The following is a 27,083-nucleotide window of genomic DNA, read 5'->3' on the forward strand; positions in this document are numbered from 1 at the left end:
TGTTTTGCCATATTTCATCACAAACCAAGTCGGTTACATCTGCCAATTAATTAGCTGTCAACAGTTCTGCCTGCCAAAATACATCATAGATTGAGTGACAACCTTGCTGCAGAATTTATATGATAAATAATAGACCACTCACTCTCTTAAGAAAGCTTTTGAAAAACATGCTGCCTGTAAAGGTTTTGCAATGATGATGAATTTGAACTTGAAATAAGTTTATTTTTAAGCCGTACCACAGCTACACAGTGCCGTATAGCACAATGAGCTATTATTACAGTTATGAAGGACTGAATGCTGACATGGACACCTGCACAGTTTCAGATCATCTCGATCGCTGGCTCTCTTGGAGGGTTTTTCTTGTTATACTGAGCGATGCGGCTCTCCATGACTGGCCGGAAGTGGCGGATCAGTCCCTGTAGTTACAAAATGAAGGGTGAAGAAAAACAAAAGTTCTTGTTAAAATGTAAATTAGTACTTGTTTGAACTTGTCACCTCAGTCAATGTTTCATTGACAGCTTCATGTTTTGGAGACTGGTTTGAAATAAAAAAGAATCCAGAGATGTCACCTGCACGGGCCAAGCTGCTCCGTCTCCCAGGGCACAGATGGTGTGTCCCTCTATCTGCTTGCTTAGCTCCCAGATCATGTCAATCTCTGAAGCTGCTGCTTCTCCTCGAACAAACCTCCACATTATTTTATCCATCCAGTCGACTCCTGAGGGAGGACAAAAGGAGGAACCGGGAATACAGTTGAAAAAAGTATCCACACTGAATCAAGGGAATTTACAATACTTACAATTTTGTTTTTTATACTTATTAATACTAATTTTAACGAAGTTAAATATTGAATGCAGGGCTTTTACTTGTACCAGAGTATTTTACATTACAGTAGTGTTTCTTTTTCCTAGAATACTTCTATTATAGGTAGTTAAAGCTTAAAGGAGCTCTAATTCTAGTCTGCAGCAACTAGTATTGTAGTCATGACTTTTCTATCACCTGCTATCTCACCACTGTTGTGGATGTGCACTTGTCTATTCTAGCCTATTAAAAAGAGAAAAGGCCACTGAAAACTGTCTTATATGGATGGATGGATTACTGAATGAACCTACCGGGTACAAGGCCAGGAGCCCAAAGGGTCAGGGGGCCCCTGACCTTCACCTAAAAAATGTCACTCCAACAGACAAGTACCAACCAGAAAGAGACTCAAAATGACCACAAAGAAACATACAACGACCTCAAGAAGACTACAAAGAGACGCAAAACGACAATAAAAAGGGGGAAAACATCTATAAAGTCTGTGTGTCATGCTCCGACGTAGGAGAGGTGGTGGGGCCTGTTAAATGTCTGTGCCCAGGGGCCCATTGTCTCATAAACCATCCATGCTGTCTCATAAGTGGTAAATACATTGTGCAGTTCCTTACCCTCTCTGCAGGGGGTGCACTGGCCACAGCTCTCATGTTTGTAGAACTCAACCAACCGTGCGATGGCTCTGATCACATCAGTCTGGAGGAAAAATTAAATTCTCAGATTTATCTTTCCGTACTGATTGTTACTGAAGCTGCAGTGTATTTTCTTATCTACATTTTTCAGGGATCTGTTTACCGATTTATCCAGGACGATGATGGCAGCTGTTCCCAGTGCAGTCTCTGCACGGACCAGGTCATCGAAATCCATCAAAACATCGTTGCACACATGCTGAGGGATGATGGGAGTGGAGGATCCCCCTGGGATCACTCCTAATAGATTGTCCCAGCCGCCCCTCACTCCTCCTACACCAACCGCACAAGAGGAGAGAGGAAGTCATGTCAGCATCTCGTAAAGTAAACCAGCATCAACACAGCGGTGGACTGTAAACACACACACACAGTCACCTGCGTGTCTCTCTATTAGCTCCCGTAGAGGAATAGACATCTCTTCCTCCACTGTGCATGGTGTGTTCACGTGACCGGAGATGTTGAACAGCTTCGTCCCAGAGTTCCTCTCCCTCCCAAAGCTGGCGAACCAAGCGCCGCCTCGACGACAGATCGCGGGCGCCACAGCAACCGTCTCCACATTGGAGACTGTCGTTGGGCATCCAAACACACCTTGAGGTGGGGAGGGATGAAGCAGTGAATAATCACTTAAGAGCTGTAACTACAACACAATTTTGTAGTTTCTTAAACCATAATTAACTCCAGTAGGAAACCAGATGTATGAGGCTGTGGTGCTTTCACCTCACCTATGTCTGCAGGAAATGGCGGCTTGAGTCTGGGTTTCCCCTGTTTGCCCTCAAGAGACTCAATGAGGGCCGTCTCCTCCCCGCAGATGTAGGCTCCGGCCCCCCGCATCACAAACACATCAAAGTCAAACCCAGAGCCACAGGCGTTCTTACCTATCAGCCCTGCTTTGTATGCCTCATTAATAGCCACCTGTTTATAGAGTAAAAAACAAACAACACACAGCATGAATCACACAGCATCTATGGATTGACAAGTCACCCATCTGGGCATTTGTGTACCTGCAGATTTGAGGACTCATTGTAAAACTCTCCTCTGATGTAGATGTACGCAGCACGAGCGCCCATGGCTCTCCCAGCGATCAGGCAGCCTTCTATTAACTTATGGGGGTCGTGACGCATTATCTCACGGTCTTTACATGTCCCAGGCTCCCCCTCATCAGCATTCACCACCAGGTACTTAGGTCTAAGGACACAGGGAAGAAGGAAACACTCAATACACTGATAGGCTACATCACCAGAGTGTCATTACCGGTGTGAGTGACGCAAAAGTGTTTCTTTCCTTCTCCTACCTGCCGTCACTTGGTTTGATCATGAAGCTCCACTTCATGCCGGTGGGGAAGCCTGCTCCTCCTCTGCCACGAAGCCCTGAGATTTTCACCTCATTTAAGATCCAGTCCGATCCCTTCAGCATGATCTCCTTTGTCTTGTACCAGTCTCCTCGCCTGAGTGACCCCTTGAGTCTGTTAAGGGGGGGGGGGGGAGAGCGAGAGAGAGAGAGAGAGAGAGAGAAACAAGCATTTTGACAGGGTTTTAGGTCATTGAAGACTGGGAGAAAAGTTGTTTTTCTCCTTTTATGTTTTTACCTCCAGTCAAGCCGGCCATATAAGTTGGTGAATATCCTGTCTTCGTCACTCAGAGGACCAAATGTGGTCTTTTTTGGCTTCACCTGGTGAGAGAGAGAGAAGATAAAAGAGAAGTGTGATTGATGAGGCGGCAATGATGGATGCATGAAAATGACAGATTCCATCACTTAAGGGCCGAAACCATTGTTTTCATTATTGATCAATAATGAAATGATGATTAATCAATTAATAATTTTGTGTATAAAATGTCAGACATTAGTTAAAACTTGAAGGGGACTTCTCCAAATTTCTATTTTGTATGTCCAAACATTCCAAAGATGTTCAGTTTATTCATATTTATGACAAAGAAAATCTGCTGAAAGAAGCTGGAACCAACTATTTTGGGCATTTTTGCTGAGAAATTACTTAAATGATTATTCAATGATAAGCACTTAATTTTCAGTTGATCAAGTAATCGTTGCAGCTTGAAATCGCTTATGTAAATACAATGCTGACATGATAGTGAATAGAATGAATTATATGTAGGCCTCATATATTTTGTTTCGCATGTCAACATGTGAAATTCTGTGTTCTGACTTTGGAAATGTGTGTGTGTACAGGACACCATCAGTGTGATATCTCCAGATCATTCCAGCTTCGCAGTGACGCTCTGAACTGAACGCTTTTATATTTTATTTCATTAGTGTATGTGAATTAGTACAACTTATTTCTGTGAATTGTCTGAATTTGGGTAATTTAAAATTCATGGTTAAAATGTTTTAAACAGTTTTAAAATCACCACTGTATGTTAAAAGAAATGAAAAAAACTGAGCACATCACAGTAACAAAACTGATCTGAGTACTTCAAAATAAAATTATGAAAATAATATTGAAGTAATGTGGCTGGTGGGACTCACTGTGTAAAATAAAATACATTTTACAGAACATGGAATGTGGTAATAACTTTAATTAATAAATAACAATGTTTAAACATGTAATTAAATACAGCCTACCCCTTTAATACTTTATGTGATCACAAACACTTGAAAGAAACGTAAACTCTATTAGAATCGTCATATACATACAGTTATATAACTGTCGCATCTTTTTATATCATATAGAACAACAGGAAAATACTTAAGCCCAAACACCGGTTGACACAAAATAGCTAATTAAAGAATATCATCATGTTTATCACTGTAGCTCTGTTGGCTAATCTCCTTATTACTTGCTGCGTGTCAAAAATCTGTCATGTCTGTATTTGAAAGTAAACATAGGCCAGTGTGCTGAGTCGTAGAGTGTATTGCGTGCTGCCTACTGCTGTATGTGTGTTGCGGTGCGCATGCAGGCCTACCTGCGACTGGGCTGCAGTGCTGTAGGTCCGACGCGGAGCGACATGACGCGCCACAGCGCCCCACAGCATCCGCCGAGGCAGCATCCTGCAGGAGACAGACACCTCCAACCCTCTCTAAACACGTTTATACCCCGAAGCCTTTTTTGCCCACAGTCTCCGTTTGACTTCTAGTGCAATAAAATCGATTTCTGAAACAGAGCTCCAGTGTGGGCCTGCTGGTTCAGCTTAATTAAAAACTAAGAGGATTAACTAACGAACTACGTCACATCCTATCCCAGCTGCCCGTGCGACTGCCCACAGGTACCCAAGCTTTCACAGGTGCGTCCACGTGCACGTGCACACACACACACACACACACACACACACACACACACACACACACACACACACACACTGACAATTAATTGTTGAGTATCAGAGCCACTATTAGACGGCATCATAAGGGACTTTGTGCATGATTTACAGGCTTATAAATAGATTGTTAATGTGAAGATAACCACTAAAGATATCAAAGGTTCACAACTAGTCATTGATTAACCCATGTGCCAACAGGCCTTTTTCACAGCAGACATTTTGACTTGTCATATAGGAAAAGTACAGGTGTTACATGCCTGCTCTTCATGTCAGAATGATAGCTGTGAAAAAGGCCTACTTCTTTCCATTATCATTGTATATGTTCCAATACAGATACTATTTAGTGTGCCAGAAAATGTATTTCAAATACAGTATGCTAGCCAGCCTTTTCTGGCTGCTCTGGCTCACAGTCCTTTGTGCAGCGGATATATGAACAAGAGGGTCAAGTTCAAGGTGCCATGTTATAAAAAAGTAGTATTTTACAAATTGAATGCATACTGCATGCAACAGTACGTACTTTGTAAGGGCAGCTGCAGTATGTACTAAAAGTGAAAACAAAAAGTATGCAACTTGGAACAAAGTCAGTGTGTTTCAGATTAAGAAAGCAGTAGTGGGCAGGAAGTGAGCAGTCCAAAAACCTATGGGCTATTTTAAGATGTTTCAATTTAAAGAATATATTTTACCCAAGGGGGATAGCATTAATAGAGATGTATGTACATCTAAGTATATTTTAAAGAACATCTACTTCAAAGAGTCATATTATCCTAACTTACTATTTTGTCCACCAGAGAGCACAAGTCAACTGTAAAATGTCCTACTCTGCACATGTTGGCAACTCTTTAATTACCAAATCAACTTTTTACTAAAGCTCTGAAAGAGTTGTTTTTGTAATAAAAATCAATAACAGAAACACGGAAAAGATCAAGCTTAGATATCTTTATTTTCTTTACATTAACTGAAACAAATGATGGGAAAATGAATTAATATCTCTGAGAAGGTTCCACTAAAAACGGAAAGACAAAAGTGTATCCCTGATAGTGGGGTCTCTACACAGACCGGACCCCATGTCCCTTCACCAAAGCCAAGAAAACAAACCGCTCACATAGAAATACACACTTCACAGCTGGCATCAGTTAACCCTCATTCATTCACAAAGCCCCGACCGGGAGCACCAACACCCTTCATGAACAAGACCAACCGTCATACTGATATTCCAGTAGGACTAGTTCCAGTAAGGCCAGTAGTTTACCGTCATGCCTATTATTTCCCTATTTTTTATCCCACAATAGGTTTCATTATTTGGTTCTCAACTGTCAAATGGTAAGAAATCTACAAAATCTCGTATTTTCATTTCTGTTTATTGCCAAGTATGTTTGCACATACAAGGATTACAGACACTTTAATAACATACATATTTTAACATATTCTTATATATTCGTTTGTTTTTCATATTCTATCGTACATTTCCATTTCCTTTTTACTATTGTTTTTTATTTATTAAGTCAAATTCCTTGTATGTGCAAACACACTTTGCAATAAACCATTTCTGATTCTGATTTTGAAACTACTGGCCTTATACTTTCATGAAGAGAGTCAATCATCTGACAGCACCAAACAATTGCTTCCCATTTTATATTTTGTATAATCACTTAGTGCATTGCTCAAGAATTCCTGAGAGTAGTTGCAGCACAAAAAAAATAAAAATTCTAAGGCAACTTCATCCCAATATATATCATATTGACTATTAATTCTGTACTATTATGCAGGAGGAAGAGTATTCAATGTATGCAGGTTTTAAAGAAGTATTTCAATCACAATCTTAAATGTTATCGAGTGAGTTAATGGACTAGATATAGAAGGTCAGACAAAAAGGCTTGAAGCTCTCAAATCTCATAGTGCAAATAAACTACAAATAAAAAATAAAAAAAAAGATTTACTACACAACAAGGAGCGGATAGTGCACACAAGGCCAGTACAGCGCGACTGCTACAGCATGTTCTGTCTGCATGGGTTTCAAGAGGATTGGGAATAAAAAGACAACTGCCGTTGTTTAAAGCCATTAATGATTGCATCACACACTGTGAAAGGCCTTAATGTACTGGTCTCAGGAAAGCATGACGAAACTAAAAAGGTTTTTGGTCAAAGATAGATTAACTCAAAGGATAATGGCCCCTTTAGACACAGCGGTGGCCGATCTATAAGAACTGCCATGTTAACATGTGATACAGTACTATACATGTTAAAATAACAACAGAAAAGCATGCTGAAAATGTCAAACAAAGTCATTTTGTGTTCCAGTTACATCAAAAAGGTTTTAAACCCCCTGACTTTTTCCTTGCTCAGTTCCCGTTTCTTAACCCCGGATGGAATGTGCCTGTATTATTAAGTACCTGACAGGGTTTAATGTGCAAAGAATGCATTCGAGGAAGAATCGCCAAAACAAGCCAAGCAGCCCATAAAAAAGGCGGTAAGTTACATGGAGATGTTGAGTCAAAATATTTAACGCAATGCAATGTTTTGTAAGACTTGTGATCTGTGTCCCCTCCTTGATTTGGTCTCACAAAAGAGTTTCAGCAGAAGAACCATAATAAATAACAATAAATAAATAAGTACAGAAAAGGGGGGGCGCCATCTCATTCATCCCCTCACCTTTTGCCCCTTTTCTGTTTTTTTCTTTTCAAACAAGGAACCTAAATGAGTGCATTGGAAGACTGAAATCCACAGCCTTTGGGAAAAGAAGAATCATCTTCAACATAATCAACATTAACTCATTGACCCAGACTTTGTCTTTTTTGGTCAGGCATTTAACACAGAGCTCTACGGCTCTGAAACACTCAAACATGGAAGCAGATTCTTTCTCATGGCTATCAAAACCGTTGGGAAGAGTCTTCTCTTCAAACCCAACATTGGCTACAATTCACCTCTCTCCTCCCCTGTTAACTTAGGATTTAAGAAAACAGTTCAACTAAAAATCTTTGGTTTAAGCACCAACTCAAAGCAGAGATTACACTAACAAGAAAAGACACAACGAACATTATTGCTTTCAAATGTACAGAATGAGTTTGATTAATTACACTGCGTTCCCACTGTTAACCACCAGAGGACAGCGGGCACACAAACTCATTGTTGTGATCTAGGTGATATGACTTCTGAATTGCACCTGAATCAATACATTTATATTGTAACTACAATCTAACATCTTCAAAATTCCCTTCATGTTGCAGCTCTGGATTTTAGTTTGCATAGTGAAAAGCATCCCAGTTACCACACACTCAACACACGCATGTCCAGCTAGAAAAATCAAACCAAATAGCTCAAAACTGAAGTACATGAAATTAAACAGCAAACAAGAAATAAAATCTAAAAGACAAATGAAATAAAAACGCCAAGAGCCAGAAGACAAACATTTAAAATATCTAAGAAAACCCGTTTTCCATTTTTTTCTTTTAATATCATTTAGTTGTTTTTATTTTGTAAGCGCTCTATGTGGGAGCAGCAGGTCATTAGTCCAGCCACCTGAGTGAGATTTTTTTTACTGTGGATGCTCAACCACACTGACACACACATATACGCGCGCGCGCACACACACACACACACACACACACACACACACACACACACACACACACACACACACACACCCTCTTTTTACTATTCCTCTTCCTCCACTTCCTCTTCTCCAATTTCCTCTTCAACTTCATCAGCCCATCGGTCACGCTGCGCAGCCGGCGACCGGGTTCCTCCTGGATCTTCTCCCTCTGCCTCTCGGCCCCCTCGCAGCTCCAGACCTCGCAGGAAGAGCTCCGGATAGCCGGCCAGCCTGTGAGGCCCAAGTTGAGCCAAAGCCTGAAGGGCGAGGGATCGCTCCCTCTCGACGTCACATGGAAACATCAGCGGGGGGCCGACACCGGATCCACTCCCGCCATCCAGCACCGCGTGAGGGAAGAACGCGGAGGAGTGGGCCTGTAAAGACAAGGCCTCCAGAGGGTTGGACTGCTCCCTCCCGCCTTCATCCCCTCTCCCATCCTCCCCAAGCTCAGCCCCACGTCTGGGCCGACGTGTGCGCAGCTCCAGGCAGCTGTGTCCCTTGCGGTGACGCTGGAGGTGGTCCTCTCGGGCAAAGGCCTTGTGGCAGAGCGGGCATTCAAAGGGCCTCGCCCCGCTGTGGAGGGACAGGTGGTTTTTTAGGTCGTACGAGTGGAGAAAGCGGGCAGGGCAGTGAGGGCAGGGGTATGGACGCTCGCCTGTGTGTTTCCTCATGTGGATCTTCAACTTATCATTCCTAAAAAGGGAAGATGAAGAATGAAGCGAAAGGAAGGGAAAAGTGAGAAACAAGAATAAAAGATTGCAATACATTGTAAATCTTTGTGCAAATTATACGAGAGTTGTTCCTGTACCGGGTGAAACGGACTCCGCAGGCCGAGCACTGGAAGGGCTTCTCTCCAGTGTGTGTCCTCATGTGTCGGGGCAGTTTTCCTGCTCCGTGGATGATCTTCTGACAAACTGGGCACTGCTGGGGCGTCTGAGACTTCCTCTTTCTCCCACCTCCCGCTGCCGAGGCCGCCGCTCCTCGATCGGCTACAGAGGTAGGTACGGAGGTGCTTTCCATCAGCACACCATCGTCACCGAAACCCTCCATGTCCTCATCCTCTGACAGCTTGTCATTTGAGGGCGGGACAGGAGGTGGGTGGGCTATATGGGGGCGCTCATGCAGCCAGTGAAGGAGCCCTCCGTTTAGTGTGGCCCCTTTCCCTGGCTTTCTGATCGCCCTGGGATCTCCGTTCTGTCTGGATTTGACACGGAGCTCCTCCTGTTCGGGGCTGGGAGGCTGGGTAGACGGCAGGGAGCGGAAGCTGTCGGACGAAGGTGAAGGGTGCGAGATGGGAGAAGCAGGTGGTGGGTTAAAAACTGAGGAGTTGATGTGATGTGATGAAATTTTTTTCATCTTCTTTTTGTCCATTTTTCTTCGAGACCCTCTCTCCACCCTGCTCTCTACCCCCGCCATCCTCTCATTAGCTGTGTTTTGGTCTCTCTGCTCCTCTGTTATCTCCCCCTCCACCTTCTCCCCCAGGATGTCTCTGCACGCATCAGCCACACACTGGATGCCCAGAAGCTGAGCCCCTCGCAGCACATCTCTCATCCCAGAGCTGGGGATGGTCAGAGTGGCAGTGTAGGCAAACTCCAGCAGGGCGTCCAGGGCGTCGGGTGCCACGCAGTCGAGCTGGCACACGCTGAAACCCCCTCCGCCCTCACCGCCCCCCTCCTCCGCCCCGAACAGCCCGCGGAAATAGAGACTGACGGCGGCCATGACGGAGCGGTGAGTTGGGTAGCGTGCCCCGCGGGACGTCAGAGTGAGGTCACAGAGAAGGCCTGTCCTCCTCTGGTTATTTAGGTGGGACAAGAGCTCGTTGCTGTGCTCCGGGAAGGGGATCCCAATCAGACCGTCCTCTCCTGGAGACATTGCCACCTATGTGAAAGAAAAAGGAAGATCAGGTAAGTGGAGGGAATGAGGTCTGAGCAAATGGAGCAATTGACAGATTTGTACCTTTCACAATCAGCATTTAAAATGAATAAAATATTTTCCAATTAATTCCATCTTTCCAACATTGAAAGAATACCCTTCTTCTTCTTCCTCTTTCAGAGAGCCAAGCATAGAGCGAAAAGTACCGAAAAGTAAATCTTCCGTAGCGTGACTGACACAAGGAGTTTCTTTCACGTGAGGGACAATTTAAACCGGGCTTAGCAACAACCCTCCCCCCTTATCCTACCCCCCCGTACTTTCTCTCCAGATTACTAAATCAGGAGGCGGTGATTTTGGCCAGTGAGATGGGGGTTGAGGCACCGGAAGGCGAATGCGATGGAGATGACGAAGTCAGCAATAGAGGCAAAATATAACAGCAAGAGGGAGAAATAACCATTAGAGCAGAGAGAGAGAGAGACAGATAAAACCAAATGATCGATAACAACGACGTGGAAAGGATGCAGGATTGTGCAATGTACGATATGTGCCAAAGGGCAGTAGGTTAATTCCCGTGTGAAACCCTTATAGCATTAGCTGTTTAATTAAAATACCTGGAGAAGACAGAGAGAGGGACAAATGGAGGATAGAGAAGAAAGAAAATGAAGCGGGGGACAGGGAGGAAGTTACTGTGGCTGTGGGTGAAAGGGGGGAGTACCAGTGAAAGAATGAGGAAGGAAGAAACGGCAAGATAATGATTACAATCTTTACGACGACTGGAATAAAAGCACGTCATTCACAAACTTGATGCAGAGCATATACCATACGGACAGTTTTTTTTTTAACCCAATAAACAAGATTAGCAAATTTGACAACGCAGAGGTATGAGTGTTGGGTCGAAGGTGAAATATCGTACTGCAAGTCAAAGGACAATACCTTTCTTTATTTCTCTTTGTGAGACACAACAAGGTCTGTCGGTAATAAGACCCAACAACTCTCTACTTTGACTCCCTAAGCTCGCACCTCACCTTGGCCACACTATACCTGCTCAACAATATCTCTCACACACACCTGAGCAGACCAGATTTTCCACAAACAACTCACCCTCCAGATTCCCCCTCCCTGCCCTTCATCTCCCTCCCATAGAAACTGGCAGCCCCCTGGCCATCCAATAACAGTGTTCACACAGTGCCCAGAGGGCTCTGCACAACGACGGTACATCCACCTGACTAACCTGCTCCAAAACACACCCTATTAAACACACACACAGACAAGAGCACACACACACACACACACACTTACACACACACACACGTACCCGTACACACAATGCGTGCCAATCTGAGGCTCCCCCTCCCACTATTGTTACATTTAACCTGTTCTGTGATGAACGTAACGCCTATTTAAAACACTTACTTGCGTACATACAAATGTACTCCACCCATTAAAAAACAAAAAAAAGGACAAAAGTACAGAGGTAAATAATTACCTCTCACAAATTTGCCAACACTTCGATATCAAACCTCCCAAATGTTCCTTTTCTCATCCCCAGGACGAGCTAAAGTACCCAAATGTTCAGCCTACCTTCTCCGTCTTCATGGGCATGGGCACAGTCAGCCGGAGACGAGGCAGCGCGTGTCTCATGGTATCCATCTTTCTGCGCCTTACAACTCTCTGCTGTCTTTGAAAACCACTTGTTTTTTTCTATTTCCTTCAACCCTTAGATAGAACTTAAAGGACTGATCTCTCTGTCAGAAGTCGGGGTAACGTGTTCATCCTTGGGGATGTCTACCTCTTTCGCAGTCTGTCACTCAATTTCCTTCCTGTTGTATCAAAAGAGGGTTCATAGTGACGAAAGCGGATTCAGAAGATACCCCTCCCCTCCCCCCCAGGTCGCCTACGCGCCCCCCTCTCGCCAAAAACCCAACGGCCCATTTTCCGAACACTTTCCGATAAACACCAACTCCTCGTCGACCTCTCCCCGTTCAGAAAGAGGCCGACAGGTAGATCAGGAGCAGTCTATCTGAGGTCATGGCGGCACTGTGGATGTTGTAGAATAAATAACCTTCAGGCTTCAGACCCAACATATCAATTTAACTGGTTTAACAGGAAGGAAACCGACACATGCAACCAAAGCACCTCAGAAATACCAATATTTTTTTAGTCAACTCACAGAGTGTCAAAGTTGAACAATCATGTAAGAACCAAAATCATATTGGCATTATGAGTCATATTACACCCAGGAACAAACATTCAGCTAGGTGCAATATGAGAGTAAAACCATATTGCATCGTACTACAGACACAACCTGGTGCAGAAAGCTCTCCCTTTGTAACACGGGCATGCTAAACGTCACCGAGTGCACTTTATAGATAAATAAAAAACACCACGCTCTCTATAACAGATATTTACTGTTATTTTTCAAGCCAAAGCAGTTTCATAAGAGTTCTCTACAAGTTGAGGCAACAAGGACGGCATGTGCTGCTGCAGCCGCTGATACAGAAGAGTGAGGAAGTTAAGAGGCATGTGTTTGCTTTGTCTCTTGCACACACACAGACACTTTTCTTTTCTTTTTGTATTTTCACCACATCCCATTTATACCAACCAATATGCTAATAGATCAATCATTTAAGTCCCTTTTCAAGCAAAGACTCCACAAATTCTCTGGTTCCAGATTCACAAATGAGAGGACTATCTGCTTTTTTCTGTCTTATATGATTGCAAACTGAATATCTTTGGATTTCGAATAGTGGGTTAGACAAAACAAGATGCTGTGATGGGGCATTTTTCACTATTTTCTGGACAAATATTTAACAGAGAAAATAATGTGTAGATGACTTGTTAGTTGCAGCCCTGCATAATACACAGATGTCTAATAACATGCTGGAAAATAAGCATCACAGGGAGAAAGAAACCCATCAGAAGGTCACCACCTGAGCCTCAGTAGGACAAAGTGTAAAAGCATCCCTTGACCTTGCATGCGTACAGTTTGTCTCAGTGTGTAAGTAGACACGATAACAGACCTGAATGTCTCATTTAACATCAACGGTAATCATTGTTTAAATGCATCCACAGGAAAACAGCATGGTTGATAATAATTATTGTGTGCATAAATACACAATATATCATGTTTTGCCCAATTTCTGAAATCCGCTCAATGAGCGAAACGTCACTAAAACACAAAAAACAGAAATGTCAAACAAAGCAGTGCAGACAAGCGAGACACAAAGGGGTTTCAGGAGGAGCACACAACAACGCACGTTAAATTTCCGGCGCAGGGGAGAGAAAAAAAAGAAAAAAAAGAAGCATCATGGGTGGTTGGTGGTTCGAGCTTGTTATTTTAGGCATATTCCTTAGAACACAGGCGTGTTCGGAAAATAATAAGATTGCAATGAAGTTGCAATGATTCCCATAAATTTTCTGTCTGTCAGTGAGTCACTTAATACTGACACATGATGACATGCACAACCATGCACACGCGCACACACGCAGGCTGCACACTGCTCATATCCCCTCTTCTCCTTCCTTGTCACCTTGTTTCGTTTTTTTGTTGCTAACCAAGGGCATGTCTGCATAAGTTGCCGAATCTTCCAACATATAGTAGCTAATGTTAAAACAGCCCACAGGCAGAAACACATTTTGTCTTTCAAACTAAACAATGTTAGTTTACAAACCTGTATTCAACTATGATCATTAAAAATAAAAACTGTCATTGTACAATTATGTTTATTCATGCTAATCAGGCATAAAGTGAAATAACTGATATCGCTGTTTGCCTTTAGGTGCCATTTCAAGTAATTGTTCATCTTTCCAAAACACACAACCACAAAAAAAAAGCTCACTTAATATTTTATCTCAACTAAATCTGCCATTTTATCACTTTTTACGCATTAACGCTACAGATGTTAAGATATTATCCTTTCAACTATTGGCTCTCATCTCTTTCTTTGTTTTTTCACCTCCTACTCTTTTTGTCGACGGTGGAGGAATTAACCTCCTCTGCAACTCTACGGTTTCCTCATCCCTTGCTTTCATTATGTGCACACTCTTCCTCTCTCTTAACAACAAGGATGTAATATGTTCATAACTACATTTTAAGAACTGCCAATAACATCTGGATATTTTCTATAATTCTGTCTTTATCCAACTGTCAGGCCAAGTGTCACAAACTGAAAGAAAGAACTAAGTTGTATGACTAGACCGTAAAAGTAAGAAAAATCAAATGAAACATTTAGAAGAGAATCCATCGAGGACTGGTTTTTACTGACGAGGAAATGGAAACTTAAATCCACCATTACTGTCCACTTCCACGACTCGGAGTAACTCACTTGACACAAATATGGTTGGAGGCCAGGAAAATTAGAGCAGCAGAACTGACCAAACCTGCACACAAAGATGTATTCTTCAGTATAAAAGCAGGTTATAGTTTGCACCATCTATATCATGAAATCCCTCCGCTCACACTCAAGTGTGTGATGACTGGAACTAGAACCGTTAGTGTTATTTTTATGGGTCTTATTTTCCGTTAAAGGTTGTACGTTTTCCCAGTCCACCTCAATTATATCAGGCTCCAGCGCTAAAGGGGGAAAATATGACTTTATACTATTCACAGAAAACTGTGGCGGAGAGGGAGAAGGAGAAATGCTTTATGAATTCTGATGTCAGATGTTTTCCAAAGTGCCCGTTTGTGACTGTGTGTGTGTGTGTGTGTGTGTGTGTGTGTGTGTGTGTGTGTGTGTGTGTGTGTGTGTGTGTTAATGTCAGCTCGTACGGTTGGTTGTATGTGCTGTGACAGCTATCTCAGTACTTAAATAGTTTTTGGATAACTCTTAGATTTGAACAAAGTCATGAATTAATTTGAATGTAAAAAGGTAATAAGAGTAAAATTTTAAAAGCACATGTAACAAAATTTAGCAACAATAATTCATGTTTCTATGTCCAACATGTTATGTTATAAAATACCTGTATAGATACATTTCTAAATATTGCAGAAGTTCAAATACATTAAAGAATGTCTTTATAACAGTAACATCACAAATAAGGAGCAGTTCCGTACAGCAAATGAAACAAGTCTTTTCATTCAGATAAAACCCACTCCTCGAGAAGTTATTCAGAATCACAACATAACAAATGATGTTGCTGAACTACCACTGTGCAAGAAAAACAAGAAAGCGGTAAAACCCACGGAAAGTAAGATACAAGCTCATACCGTAGGTCCTCCACACACTCGTCTTCCTCTCACCACTGTTCTTCTGTGTGACACACTGATTTTAAGGGTTAAGAAAGAAAGTTTTCATCCTCACGTCACTTATTTGGGGTAGTGAGTGTGGTGCTGGGACACCTTCTCTGAGGAAGAGTAGGGGAGGAGGAAACGTGGGGGAATGAGAAGAGATGGGAGTACACACATCTGCCAAACCAAAGCTGCCCAACAGAGTGCTTTCACAGGACTATCTGCGGGCAACAAATACAAAACTACACTAGAATATACACAAGCTGACACATCCAGGTCTTGTAATAAAACGGCTCGTCTCTGCCAGGAGATAAAACACAAGCTCCACCCGTTCTGTGTCCCAATAGTTGCCCCTGGACTGAACATTTGCATCCCACCAGGAGATATAAAAACAGATGCAACCGGGGAGAATTTGAATCTGCATTTGAATTTGTCAAAGACGAGACTTGAGACACCATCATGATAATAAGAATGATTGCAGCCTGTCATGACAGGACATAACGAGGAATGTAAAGACAAAATAAGGAGAGGTCCAGTGGGCTGATGTTACTCAGCAGCAACTTCAGTCTTTTATTCACGAAGACCCTGCAACCAAGCCCTCCTCTGTCTTTACAGTAACTGGGGCATTATATGTTGTGTGTGTGTGTGTGTGTGTGTGTGTGTGTGTGTGTGTGTGTGTGTGTGTGTGTGTGTGTGTGTGTGTGTGTGTGTGTGGACGCATGCGCACATTGTGGTCTTAGTTCCAAGAGCACATTACATTATTCATTTGGCTGGCAGAGCGGAGGCCCTTATCCCCTCGCCCTCACACACCACAAACTCTCCACTGCGAGCTACAACAGCAGCCAGTTTGCATGCCAGACCTGAACAGCAAAGTGAGGATTATCAGTTTGTCCACACACGGGTGAGACATTTGGATGCACATATGCGCTCTGTCCCGTAACATTCACCAAGTTCTAACATGAAGTTTAAATAAATAAGAAGTAAGCTCTTTGTAAGGGTATCAATTATCCTAATAATGTTAAATAAACGCTTTCAATTTAACAACTAAGTATATTTTTGGGAACGAATATTGGGGCTTTATGAAAGATTTTTTCTCACAAGACAACTTGGTAGTAATTCTACTCAACTTTAAGGGTTGAATGACAGCAGAGAATTATATTGTATTGTAATAAAGCCTTTAGGACCAGTAAAAGAATCCCTACACGATCCCGTGCCTCATATTACAATAAGATATGTAGATTATATTGATATATTACCCTGGTCTATGTGCAACCCTACATACTGTACCATTAATCTTTAATTTATTGGTTTTTTTTACTAAGATATTACAACTAAGTTAAACACATGAGTGGTTTTACTCACTAGTCTCCATGTTTGAAGTTTTTTATAATACACTGAGTAGGTTGCATCCATTAGTGATGATTTGCCCATTTTTAAAAAATAATTTTTATACAATGTAAAGCTATTTCTTCTTTACACCTTTTTGATTCTGAAGAGACATTGTATATTTTTGTAATTTTTTAGCAAATTAGTGTAATATGTAACATTTCTGCACTGTTTGCCACTGTGAAAATATGAAAGAGCAGGAGCAGGAAAAGAAATAAATCTGAGGTTGGAAAGAGGAAAAGATTTGAAAAAGAGACAACAAAAGGAACATGAGGGAGGTACGTTTTCTAAAAACACACATGTTCTTAGAAATCACACAAGAAAAAGGAGGTATGGGGGAGGAGAAACACATGAGAGTGAGTGAACAGGGAGTGGGTGTAGAGATATACTCAGAGATAAAGCAAAGAAGAGGGGAGGTTAAGACAGGAAAATCTAGTCCCGGCCTCGAACAATCTGTGTTAGCGAGGAGACATGAAACAAGAGGAGACAGAGTTAAGTTACAAGGGGAGAGGAAGGGGGGAGACAGAAAAAGAGAAGGGAGAGAAGCAGTGACATGACGACTGGGAGATAAAACCCATGCACGCAGTCACAGGAAGTAGCAAGAGTCCTCACAGGTGTGTGTGTGCGCGCATGTGTGTGTGTGTGTGTGTGTGTGTGTGTGTGTGTGTGTGTGTGTGTGTGTGTGTGTGTGTGTGTGTGTGCAGATGTGGTAGAAGCCAACTCTATCATTAGAGCCAAAAGCGAGTTTCACCCTTGGGTTCAAAATCATAATCCAAAGTCATTTTACATCAAACATTCACATGGAGAGGAGACAATGTTAATGTTTTGTAAATATATTTCTTGATTACATTATGTTTTAAAGATTACCTTGAGAAATATTTGTATTATATACAGTAAGAATTGTACATTCACAACTAGAAAAAATTCCACAACTAAAAATCTGCTTTTTGTCAATAGACACCAGAAACAAAACAATTACATATTTAGCAGCACTGTCCCTTTTATGTGTGTGTATGTAGAGTGATATTAAAGGCCATGTTATGGATGTAATTGTACGTTATGCAAGTAGTTCCAAAGTTAATAATGTTATTTTTAAATATTTTTTTATTTATTTAAAAAGGTGAGTGATGTTAATAAATTACTCTAAAATTCTATTAAGGTTTTTTATGAATAAGCAATTCATAAAATAACTAATGGATTTCACATGAACATGTACCCATAAACAGTGAAGAAACATTTTAAATAACATCAGATTTTACCAAATGTTTGCATTTGTGCATCTATTCTAGCTATTCTATCTAGCATTTGAAACTGAACATAAAAAAAACAACTGACAATATATTCAACATAATTTATTAGCGCAATAATTACTAAGTACTATAAATCTGTTTGTGACACTTATAATATTATTATTTTTTAAATATCTAACTATACAATGCAGTCCAACAGAAACTGCAGATGTGAAAATTATTTCAGAACTGAATCTACAACTCTAATCATTTAAAATAATAAAGTAGCTCAAAGAAAAAGGATATGTAGAGGTTTTAGCCACACAGACACTTTAAACCTGTGAATGTATTCACGTGTATGCATAGATTACTGTAGGTGTACTCCTGTTAATGTGTGGGTGAATGTGGAGATGTTCGGAAGACACAACTCTCAGTATCTTATATTTATTATTTAGCCCTCAGTTTGGGTGGTGGGCTGATGTTAATTCTGTGTATTCATTGTATGGTATTCACAGTTTCTCAATGTATATTTAAGTAGTGCATTTAAGTCAACTACTCTGCCTGAGAATATATACATGCAAAGAATGAATAAAGCAAATAATAGCAGCAAAAATGAATGAGCGGTAGCTGCAGAACACAACAGAATCAGTTTTGGAACTGAGCTTTTTAGTTTAGAACACACTTTTAGATTAACTTATATATTATTTATTTGTATAATATTATGATATTACATATCATATTTGTGCATCTGTCTTAAGTTGCCACATCACTGGGAGGGTCTCAACAACTGCTGCTGGTCTCCAGACAGACAGACAGACAGACAGACAGAGAGAGAGATGTCGCAAAACTAACTGATCCTGATCAGTTTCCTCTTCCTGTGTCTCAGTAAAGATGGTCGAGCACTAGAACAGATGGAGAGATAAATAAAAGACAAAGTGATACATAGAGAAAACAGCTCAGACAGAGATCAAGAAAGAAGAAAGCAGAAACAGAAATACAACATTAAGATATGTAGAAGCAGAGAGCAGTAACAAAGGCAAATCGGAGGACATGAGTGAAAGATGCGTTACTCTCCTGGTAAATCAGCTTAACGGCGTGGTAGGGAAGGGAGGAGATGGTTTGTTTTTACTGTAACTAAAGTCCATGAATTGGATCACAACTTGAGAATAACTTCCACTACCGCACAATTGCATCACCCACTGCTGTGCTGTCAAAAAAAAGTCAGGAACCAGACAGCTGCGTAAGTGCAAACACAACGACAGACATGAGGTTAAACTGATGACTTCTCTTCCAGATGGACGTCTCATAGAGATCTTGATAGTCTATTTCACACTTTGTATGATGGATGTTTGATCAGCATTTCTTGAGGAAGAATAGAAGGAAGAAGCGATAAAAGAAATGCGTATTTTATTGGAGAATTTTGGTCCAAACAAAAGACTTTAAAAATACGAATCTGTCCTTTCTGCAACAACAAGTCATTGTCATTTTTTAATATATTAACAAAACAAAAGTGACTTTATTAATCCAAAAGGGAAGGTATGCAGCCTTTTTGGAATAAAAGCCTCCATCTGCTGCTGGAGTTCCCCTTTGAGCATCGCACATGAAAGGGGTCAGTTTCAGCAGCAATGACTCCCTTTGCCTGCTGATGTTTGGGTGTTTGTTCTCACTTTCCCTGAAGTGTAGTCTCACTGTACCTATTTATGATAACCGCCCGCTCAATGTGTACAGAAACAATTGCACTGTTACTAGAAGAGCTGAATCATGATCACTCCTTGAGCTTTTTTTTTTTTTCCTTCTTCTTTCTCAAGCCTGTTTTTTCTCTCTTCTCAGACTCTTTACAAGAAGAAGAGTCACGGCCACCTGGCGATTGGTTAACGCTGGGTGGCGTGGGATGCGAGGCTGGTGGTCGAGAGCGAGGGAGGGCTGTCAAATGCTACAGAAACTCATGACTGAAAAGAGGAAACGGCAGATACATAACTTCCTCTATTGACACAGATCGAGTGTGGGCAAGACTCAACTGTATCAGCAGCAGCAGCAGCAGACTGAATTACGGACACAGTGTAGTCACCCCTGTGCCATTACTGCCTCAAAGTGGGGAAACAACCGCTATATATGGTGAAAATGGGCCATTTGTGCAGTGGTCAAAGGGATATGGTCATGGATTTTGCACATTTTAAAATAAACATGATTCATAATAAGTTACAGCAGTGAAATAATCACCACAACATATTATATTGACAAGCGAAGCCCCATTTCTTGCATTGGATGACACACCAGTCTGACTGCAGAGGGGAAATGTCTCCTTGTTTGTTGCATGAATGTGAAAGTAAGAGTACAGAATAGAGAGGTTTTCTCACAAAAAAGTTTGTTGAAACATCTCAGAAAAAGGGTGAGACACCTCAAAATATCTATCTTTTCAAAGATAAAAGCCTTTACTGCTATCAACTCCTATTCCGCCTCCCCTTTTGGTCTCTCTCTTCCCACCTCCCACCCGCTCAGTCGGTTTGTATGAAACTGAAAGAACCATGTATGAAAAGGGGGAATTTATATGGGCTCACATGCCCCAATTAAAGCATTTCCTGGAACTGTGTGCATGCATGTTTATATATATATATATGTGTGAATGTATGCATGTGTTGGAAGTGTATATGTGTGCCTCATCTGACAGACCACTTAATGTCACTTCCCCCTAACCCACCAGATCACGGACACATGGTTGTCACTAGTGTAGCGAAGCTAAGGTCACATGATATGTCACACCAACTTGCGCACACACACACACACACACACACACACACACACACACACACACACACACCAAATGAAATCCGAGTTTTTCTCGGTTGAAGTAACTAGAATTTTAAATTTGGTATCTGTTTTATGATCTCTAATAAAATACACTATTCATTACAGGAATCATAAATTGAGCTATAGGCAGTCCATAAAACTCAAATTTTTTTCATTATCATAATTAATATTCTCTCTTGTGCATTTTAATTGCAAGCTTTTTAAATTATCCAGCATAGCTTTAGCCTGAAGCTCAAGAAGATGTTAATGTTGTTGGCATTGGAGAAATGGTCCTAGTTTAGCCTGTTACACTGACATCAATACGGCCTTAAAAGCTTCTCAAAAGCAGTGTTGCATTGTTGTGATTATATCACATACCAAAAACCTATAAATATCATAAGCCCGTTTTAAACACAAGAGTGTATTTTTGGCATCATTCCCTAACCTCCTTTAAAAGCCAATTGTAGTTTGTCTGCTGCAGAGGATTTGACTTCCAGGTTGCCTATAAAATATTCAAAAGTTTGACCACTTTATTCAGCTCATATTTATTGCAAAGACAATGACGTTTTCAAGTAGAGCCTCCTCCATCCTTTAAAAAAATATATATATTTAATCAGGTTTGACCCCCACAACAATGCGTTTGTGCTGTAAATTGCGGTGTGACAGACTGAATAAAACAGATACACATTTCACCGTTCTGGATGATTCGTATCAGGAAAAACAGACAAGCTCTTTTCTAAGTACATCTCTTCTTTGTGTTACACAGACAGGACGGGCTGAGCTCCATGAACTCAAATGAGTCAGTCCATTTATCATCATTTAGGAATTGATTTAACTTGTTTTTAAATCTCAAATGTTTTCATTAATTTATTATTCTTACATTCATCTGTATACGTGAGTATGTTAAAACACACTGGGCATTTAGTGTGGTTAGAAAAGCTCATTATACAATATAAATGAAAACATCAATGACACCTACAACAGTAATGAGATGGTATTTCACTACATAGCAACCACAAGTTGAAACAACTTCACAAATTTGCGAAACATTACGGCTTCCAGCATTTACATTATGGATGAATAAAGAGAACAGCGTTGGCTCCTATTCATTCCTGTACAAGTTGCCAAGTGTCTCAGTCACATGAATGACAGCATGAAAATAACTCTGGAGTCGGCTAGCAGTGCATTTTACAACTTTTAGGACATATTTAAGTGTTCGTTTTGGGAAGTGGATTTACCTAAAAAAGAAAGATGTCTTTTTCCCAAATGTATGTCTACAGGAAAAAGTCCTTTTGGGCCCCATGTCCACTAGGAAAATGTTCTTCAAAGCCCAGCGCTCTTCCTGGGGGCTTAGTTTACATCGTAGCTTGTACATAAGAAGGGGACGTAGTCACTGCGACATCACCCACTGGTGTATGGACTACGGTTTTGAAGCCTCGAGTTCACAGTTCTCAGTTGGTCGTAACCGTCTCGTTTTTTATGACATGAGTGGGTGGAGCTAAGTAGAACCGAATGCACAATGAGACATTTCTTAGCCGAACACAAGGTTACAATTAAAAGGGTTAAAGTTCTAAAACGAGAAAAAAAAACACCCAGATCGAAGAAAGCCGTGGTAATGACTGGTCAGTGACAAGGTAGCCACACCGTAAAGCACCGTTCCCTTCTTTATCATCTATTTCACTCTAAATAGAACCATAATATACTAAATGAGCATCATGTTGTATTGCAGAAGACTAGCGATTGAGACCATAAACGTATAATGTTTACTGAGGTAACAAATCAGAAGTACGGTCATTTTCTCATAGACTTCTTTACGATCAGACTTCTTTTTGCGAGGAGTCGACCCCTGTTGGCCATTAGAAAGACTGCACATTTACGCCACTTCCTCATTAGCTTCACTTTCACTCAAACCCGGAGGTTGCATATTTCTAAGATGACATATTTATATAATGAAGAATAAGTATATTTGGAGATTAAAGAAAGACAAGCAGAATCAAATTTTGTGACTATTCACTCCAATACTTTGACAGTGAATTAGTTCCAACCTTCATTCAAACCTTTTGGTTCCCCAAAAGTATCTTAAAGATATCAGTATGATTCAAACAAAGCACCTGTACAATCAATCACATCTTTGTCATCCCCCTGACAGCATGGCCACCATCGAGTGTGGCCATTTGGAGCAATTATTAACACCTTTGCCTTTTGATGTGACACTTTATACCAACTGCTTCACTTGAAGGACAACAAACTCTTAAGATTGTCTATGTCCCATTTTAACAATCATAATACATACGATGAGGGATTCCTACCTCCGGTCCATAAACCCAGGAGAAGATGGGTGCCGGGTTTCGTCTGCCTCTCGCTCGTCCCCCTCCTCTTCGGTCCTTTGCTCGGAGGTCAGCAGAGCTCATACACCTGAAAGAAAAGGAACAGAAGTGTTAACAAATGAACCCGGTTTGATCTCTGAGTCAGACCTTCACCCATGTGAACAAAGACATGACGAACTAATTGAGTTTTCTTCTCTCTTGTAAAATAGGTTGGATTTAGTTCATGTGAACACACACACACACACACACACACACACACACACACACACACACACACACACACACACGGTGTAATTTGGGGTGGAGTGGGGGGTTCTTGTAAAAGAGCAGAAATAAAAAGATGCTGATAGAAACCGACCACTTCCTACTTTGACTTCTTCAGAAAATAAATTCTCTAACAGTCAGTGAGGTTATGAAAGCGCCCCCCCACACACACACCCACACTTCTTTGAGTTGAATGTGATTAACAGCATACTGTACGTAATGTACTGTTAGGATTTCCACATATCTCAAAGAAATATTTTTTTTAAATGTAGGAAATGATGTGGAGAACGTGTCTGAAGTGCAGATTCAGACTAAACGCACAATGATGAAGCGTCACGGGGGAAACGACAGATATCAGCTAGCAGAAGCGTGCCTGTAGAAAGCAGAGCAGGACGGAGGTCGTGTCAGGACAGCGGGAACGAGGGATGAAGCACAGATGTCTAATTATGTTGCAGACAAAGCTCAAGCAAACAGAGCTGGCACTAAGAATTTATTTTAAAACCCCGATAGCTCCTCCATATGTGTGGAGTCGTCCCAGCACGAGAGAGCATTAGATGGCCACTCACATGATGGCATGCACCAGGGAACAAAACAAAAATACAAAAAAATATATATATTTTTTTAAAGCTTTGAAACTTGTCTTCCCCTTCGTTCACAAGCTCAGGCCGTAGTAGATGTGTCAACCCCTCTGAAGTCCAGAGCTGAGCCCAAAAAAACAAAAAGCTTCCAACAACACTTGAGACTAGAGGGCAAAAGGCATTAACTACCTGCATGCACGGCTAAAGATTTAACCAAACAGGCTGTGCACAAGACAGGGAAACCAAACCCAAGCCAGTTGAGCTTGTTAGGCCGGTCTGTCAGAGGGGCGAGTCAGCAACATATCTACCTCTGTAATCACACACACAAGCCCACTTGCATGACAGCCCTCCCCACCCATGAGGCAGGCAAAAAGCCCTAACCTAACATTACAGCCTGAACACATCCTATTGTAACAGTGACAGGATTAAAATAAAACACTGGGTGCGCCATGGGGAGGATGATGATGAGGATGATGATGATTAACAGACCACTGAAGGGGGATCATTTAGGTGCAGGAGGCTAAACAAACCAACAGATCCACTGCGTGCTCTGCGTGCCCATGAGCAGCAGAGAGGCAGGTAATGTGCGTGAGAGCAGGTTAGGTTTTGGATGTCAGCCGGTGTTCTCGGCTATAATTAGCAGCAGAGTCTCCAGAAATGTACCCGCCGACCCTTCTCTCTCTCTCTCTCTCTCTCTCTCTCTCTCTCTCTCTCTCTCTCTCTCTCTCTCTCTCTCTCTCTCTCTCTCTCTCTCTCTCTCTCTCTCTCTCTCACCTGGCCGATACTGACGAACATATAAGACAGCGGCTGCAGCACCTAGAGATAAAAAAAAAACAAAAAAAACCCACTACCACTCAGCTTACGTTTCATGTTGTGCATTTAAAAGCCCAGCTGTATTATAACTGGGAATGAATGTCGACGAGAGTTAGCCTGCCGAGTAGGCTACCCGTGACGTAGTTAGTCCTCCCGTGACCCCGATCGGGAGAGGAGGGAGGGAGGAGGGAGGTAGAGGCAAACCGGCGCTGTCATGGCAAACGGACTTGTCACTTATCCTATATCACATATAAACTTAAAAGGTGTGAATTCTAATTTACAATTTAAATCGACAGCAGGCAGGTGAAGCGGTTACCTGAGTGCCGGTGTGTCACCTGTTCAGACTCGTCGCCTCCCACCTGACCGGCCTCCACACTTCCTGGATTACTCCGTCCAACCCTGCCTACTTCTTCTTCTTCTTCTTCTTCTTCTTCTTCTTCTTCTTCTTCTTAAGTGCTCGCAGCTTTTGTCTTTTTCTTCTGCACCGGGGGGTCCTGTCGTCCTCAGATCGACACCCGCGAGGTTTTAATCTTCGCCAGATCGTGCGTCAGCGCTTTTTCTTCTTCTTGCGGGTCTTCTCGTGTCTTGTCTCTGCAGACCGCAGGTTTCTCGGGGCTGTTGTGACCCCCCCTCTCTCCCTATCTGTTGCCTTCGCTGGCCCACTCCGGCTCCCAGCTCCTTCTTTCTGAGAACCAGGAAGCGGCTTGCCCTACTTACACCCAGCCGCGGATTGGCTCTGGCAGGGCTGGAGAAGAGACCGCCGGGGTGGGCAGGGCACAGGGGAGGGAGGGAGGGAGAGAGAGAGAGAGGGAGAGAGAGAGAGAGATAGAACGGAGGGGGTCCGGCTCCGATGCAATAGGCCAAAAGCGGTGTCTGTCGCCGTGGCGGTGGCGGAGGGAGGAGAGAGGTGGGCAGGTTTGGAGACCCCGCTCCTCCTCCTCTCTCCCTCGGGCATCACCGCGCGCATAGGTGGGTAGAGTAGGGTGGGCAGTGAAAGCGGAGTGAAGGATATCTACCCATAGCTCACCTGTCAAACGCTAACGCATTTTCATTAAAAAATAAACTTAGTACCCCTCTACCCCCCCACATCCTCATGGCTCAGCATTATTCCCTCAGTAGCCGTCGTGAGGTGACCACGATGGAGAGACGGAAGTGCACTTGATAGTTCAAGTTAAACGGAACCTATTGTGATAAATGAAACTTCTATGGAGGATGTGTAACATCCAGTGTGAAGAGCAGCAAAGAGCAACACCAGGGTCTTTTTTTAAATGACTTGTGGTGAATCACAAATAACACGTATCATCCATAGTTTGCTGAAGAGAATAATGCAGTAGATGAGTGAACACTTTTTTTTTCCAGCTTAAGAAAAGTGACACAGACACCAAATAGCAGCCCTCATTTCACTGTAGAAAAAAAAAAAACTTGCACACTTAGGTATATAGCTCCTGTTTGAAGTGGTTAGGGTATGGGAATCACCTCGCTTTTTAAAATATCATCCTCGTCTACTGTAGCTCCAAGAGTGTGTGTGTGTTGGTGGGTTTTAGAAGTGAGGGTGCAGGAAGTCTATATTTCATTTTGCGGTGAGCTCAGCCAGCCCACCTATTGCCAACCCCCAAACCTTAAATCTGTGCTTGTTCTGCGGTTGTGCTACCAGACAAAGACGTAAAACTACATGTGCACCACATGTTCCATACATGCAACTGATTCCCCATGTTTGTATTAACCCGTTGGTTTCCCACCCGGGGGGGGGGGCGACGACGACGATGACGAATGGATAATAAAATCGAAGAGGTGCTGCTACACAAATTCTGTTTATTTGACTTTTTTTTACTATTTTATTGCAAAATTCTGGATATTTCATTTCTCCTAGCCTCTAAAAATGATTAGTATAAAACAATCTGAAAACCCTTTGGTTGAACAAAATATGCAGCCTCCAGTCTGGTTGTGGGTGAATTAATTGAGGATCATATGAATCCAGTGATAAAACTTGCAGAACAAGTATGCGCAGACTGTGGCTATTACCATATAATGCAACACTGTGATGAAGAATACGATACTCACAAGTGTGCGTTTTTAGCCCAAGAAACTCCCTGGCACTCTAGTTTGTTTCCATCGCGGCCCCAGAGTAAAGACTTCCATCTGAGTCTATTTCAGAGCCAGCAATTACAGTTTTGTTTATCCCCCCACCTCTTTTCATGGTCTGCCATCATTAACCTCTTCTCCTAGCTCCTCAGTGGCTTCTC

General features: G+C 42.1%; 2 protein-coding genes across 4 annotated transcripts; both read right to left on the reverse strand.

Moving 5' to 3' along the window:
- Positions 1 to 67: 67 nt before the first annotated feature.
- LOC137891027 (NADH dehydrogenase [ubiquinone] flavoprotein 1, mitochondrial-like) lies at positions 68 to 4,673 on the reverse strand. The gene is made up of 10 exons (XM_068735435.1): positions 4,415 to 4,673; positions 3,082 to 3,164; positions 2,788 to 2,958; positions 2,498 to 2,681; positions 2,219 to 2,408; positions 1,872 to 2,084; positions 1,603 to 1,769; positions 1,422 to 1,503; positions 570 to 715; positions 68 to 416 (listed from the first exon to the last, which is right to left on the reverse strand). The coding sequence occupies exons 1-10, from the start codon at positions 4,496 to 4,498 to the stop codon at positions 321 to 323; spliced, it is 1,416 nt and encodes a 471-aa protein (XP_068591536.1). The 5' UTR covers positions 4,499 to 4,673; the 3' UTR covers positions 68 to 320.
- Positions 4,674 to 5,689: 1,016 nt separating this feature from the next.
- Positions 5,690 to 25,572, reverse strand: zbtb7b (zinc finger and BTB domain containing 7B). 3 transcript variants are annotated; one of them, XM_068735255.1, is made up of 4 exons: positions 25,176 to 25,572; positions 23,168 to 23,273; positions 9,166 to 10,235; positions 5,690 to 9,050 (listed from the first exon to the last, which is right to left on the reverse strand). In XM_068735255.1, exons 2-4 carry the CDS (start codon positions 23,267 to 23,269, stop codon positions 8,420 to 8,422), a joined length of 1,803 nt encoding a protein of 600 aa, XP_068591356.1. In that variant the 5' UTR covers positions 23,270 to 23,273; positions 25,176 to 25,572; the 3' UTR covers positions 5,690 to 8,419. The 3 variants fall into 3 exon arrangements, with proteins under 3 accessions (XP_068591356.1, XP_068591355.1, XP_068591357.1); XM_068735254.1 differs by having other exon boundaries at positions 25,157 to 25,572; XM_068735256.1 differs by lacking the exons at positions 23,168 to 23,273; positions 25,176 to 25,572 and adding an exon at positions 11,331 to 11,351.
- Positions 25,573 to 27,083: the final 1,511 nt, after the last annotated feature.

This window comes from Cebidichthys violaceus, unplaced genomic scaffold (genome assembly GCF_023349555.1).
Source record: "Cebidichthys violaceus isolate CVI_PGR_0920_01 unplaced genomic scaffold, fCebVio1.0.p SCAF_7, whole genome shotgun sequence".
Taxonomy (NCBI): Eukaryota; Metazoa; Chordata; class Actinopteri; order Perciformes; family Stichaeidae; genus Cebidichthys; species Cebidichthys violaceus.

What these genes read in the sequence shown, in the direction of transcription:
- LOC137891027 (XM_068735435.1), bottom strand. Translation starts at nt 4,498, where the DNA reads ATGCTGCCTCGGCGGATGCTGTGGGGCGCTGTGGCGCGTCATGTCGCT. An exon ending in TCATCGTCCTGGATAAATCG is followed by an intron (nt 1,504 to 1,602) that starts GTAAACAGATCC and finishes TTTTTCCTCCAG; the next exon opens with ACTGATGTGATCAGAGCCAT. An exon ending in GTGCACCCCCTGCAGAGAGG is followed by an intron (nt 716 to 1,421) that starts GTAAGGAACTGC and finishes GTCCTCCCTCAG; the next exon opens with GAGTCGACTGGATGGATAAA.
- zbtb7b (XM_068735255.1), bottom strand. Translation starts at nt 23,269, where the DNA reads ATGAGCTCTGCTGACCTCCGAGCAAAGGACCGAAGAGGAGGGGGACGA. An exon ending in CCTGGGTTTATGGACCGGAG is followed by an intron (nt 10,236 to 23,167) that starts GTAGGAATCCCT and finishes TCTTTCACATAG; the next exon opens with GTGGCAATGTCTCCAGGAGA. An exon ending in TGCGGAGTCCGTTTCACCCG is followed by an intron (nt 9,051 to 9,165) that starts GTACAGGAACAA and finishes TTCCCTTTTTAG; the next exon opens with GAATGATAAGTTGAAGATCC.